We start from the raw sequence: 2484 nt of genomic DNA, 5'->3' as shown, positions 1-2484 counted from the left end.
TTGCCGTTCGCCACGAGACGGGGTTTCAGACAGGGCGACTCTCTTTCATGTGACTTCTTTAATCTGATGTTGGAGAAGATAATAAGATCTGCAGAACTGAACCGCTCAGGAACAATTTACTACAAGAGCGTACAATTGCTGGCTTATGCCGATGACACTGACATCATCGGTAACAAAAACCGCGAAGCTTGTCCTGGCCTTTCCAAGTTGGACAAGGAAGCAAAGCGAATGGGTCTGGTGGTAAACGAGGACAAGACGAAGTATACCTGTCATCAAACAAACAATCAGCACATTCGTGCCTTGGCACCCGCGTCACTTTTGACAGTTATAATTTCGAGAAAGTACAGAATTTCGTTTACTTGGGAACCAGCATTAACACCGATAATAATGTTAGCATGGAAATCCAACGCAGAATCGCTCTTGCCAACAAGTACTGCTTTGGACTGAGTAGGCAATTCAGGAGTAAAGTCCTCTCTTGACGTACCAAAACCACACTATAAATCACTCATCATGCCCGTGCTGGTATATGGCGAATTAAAATACAGCGGCTCAACTGGATTGACCATGTCGTTTGAATGGACACCGACGCCCCAGCTCTGAAAGTATTCTGGCTTCACTTGGCATTTCCAATTGGCGTCAGTTGGCCAAAATCGCTTTGGCGGTTACAGCGCCAAATAAGAAGAAGAAGAGAATAGATCTATAACCTTATCAGTCACACAGTGTTATAATCCCCACGAAATCCTTGACGGTGGTACCAAATAGTAACTAAATTGATAGCCTTGCAAGACCCAATAGTAACTTCAATCAAATCAAACCGTTTTCTTAATTCCAACTACTCTATTGTGTACAACAAATTTGCAGACATTTTTGATGGTGTTGATGTAATTCCCCGGCATGTACCAGCCACCAACTTCAACAACCCTCACTCGAAAGACTGACATGACAGTGGAACGCATAAAAACCCAACATGCGTTAATTGTGGAGGACTATTTGGACAGAAACTATACCATCATGTACACTGATGCATCTCTATCTGAAGACAAAACTGGCTGTGGAATCTTTATTCTAAATACAAACGCTGGATACTCTTTTCATACTCCCTTCAAATCGTCGTCTGCTTTCGGTGAACTGCTAGCCATAGAGGAAGCAATTGACATAGCCACTCACAATGAATATTTCTCCTTAGTCATTTTTACTGATAGCTTAATTTCATGTCAAACTCTCAAAAATAGAAAATCCAACAATAGTATAGCGGTAAGAATACACAACAAGATAAGCCAGAACCTCTTTCGCAGTGTACAAATTAGATGGATTCCCAGTCGCAAGAATATACCAGGTAATGACAAGGCGGATGAGCTAGCCAAAAAATCGATCGAACTCAATAGCAGTAAAACAGTTAAACTAAAAATTGACGAAGCATGCAAACTGACTAAAAATAGGATATAGGATGAATGTTATAACAGTTTTTTAACTTATTCAAATTCCAACAAAAATATTTTCGCTACTACTTTTCCTACAAGAAGAAGTACTACGTCGATCAAGAAGCTCAAAATAGCCCCAAAAGAAATCAAAACTTTGAATAGAGTCCTTATGGGACACACTTACGACAAGCCATTCCTTGTCAAGATCAAAGTGCTGAACTCGTCTCTATGTCGCTGCGGAGCTCCGGATGGCTACGAACACCAAACTTTGCACTGTCGTTTTTTATCCACTCTTAGATCCAGCCACGAAGTCTTCGAAGCATGCAATTTTGGGAAATCTTCAAAAATAATAATGTGGCCAAAATCACTGATTTAGCAAATTTCTTTCAAAAAGACAATTCTACATTTTAAATAGTTACCTGCAGCAAATACGTTACATATGGGTGTTTCCATACAGCCGTACGCGACATTCGTACGCTTATAGAGTAATGTAAATCTATCAAAAATAGAAGTTACAGAAAAAAAAGATTACGGTTCTGTTGCACCAAAGGGTACTATGTTTGAGAAAAAAATAAGCAGCCTCGAAACTTTGGTGTGGAAAATATCCGTTCAAAACTAGGTGATAACGTACGCGACAAAAAAAGAAGTGGTTTTAAGGCACATATACATATATGCGAAAGTCTGCGAATCATGAGAGTTTTTCTTTTCTTTAATAATTCCTAAACTAAGCTAAATAATGTACCTTTACAATCCTTCCATTTTTTGATAAAAATTATCTCTGGTTAGTTTTTATTAAAAAAAAATTATAATAACGTACGCGACATAACGTACGCGACAGATTTTTCCCCCATACAATATTTTTACTAGTAACACATACTAAATTAAATTTTTTCAGTTCTTCTCTCCACCGTTTCGCGTTTTCAAAACCTTTTTCGGCCATCTGAATACGAAATTTAAAGTTATAAAGCCGTTTGAATTCATTTGCTTGCATTTTCGGTTTACATTTTCATGGAAACACGCATATATGCGAAAGCGGGCGAATCATGGGAGTTTTTTCTTTTCT

At 38.6% G+C, this 2484-nt stretch overlaps 1 protein-coding gene across 1 annotated transcript; it reads left to right on the top strand.

The window, feature by feature from the left end:
- The first annotated feature begins 939 nt into the window (after nucleotides 1–939).
- LOC118756969 lies at nucleotides 940–1446 on the top strand. Its single transcript, XM_036491699.1, has one exon. It carries the CDS (start codon nucleotides 940–942, stop codon nucleotides 1444–1446), a length of 507 nt encoding a protein of 168 aa, XP_036347592.1.
- The last annotated feature ends 1038 nt before the right edge of the window (nucleotides 1447–2484 follow it).

Source organism: Rhagoletis pomonella, unplaced genomic scaffold (assembly GCF_013731165.1).
Source record: "Rhagoletis pomonella isolate Grant_MI unplaced genomic scaffold, Rhpom_1.0 Rhpom_scaffold_13409, whole genome shotgun sequence".
In the NCBI taxonomy this organism is placed as follows: Eukaryota; Metazoa; Arthropoda; class Insecta; order Diptera; family Tephritidae; genus Rhagoletis; species Rhagoletis pomonella.
This window is presented reverse-complemented; position numbering and strand designations above follow the sequence as displayed.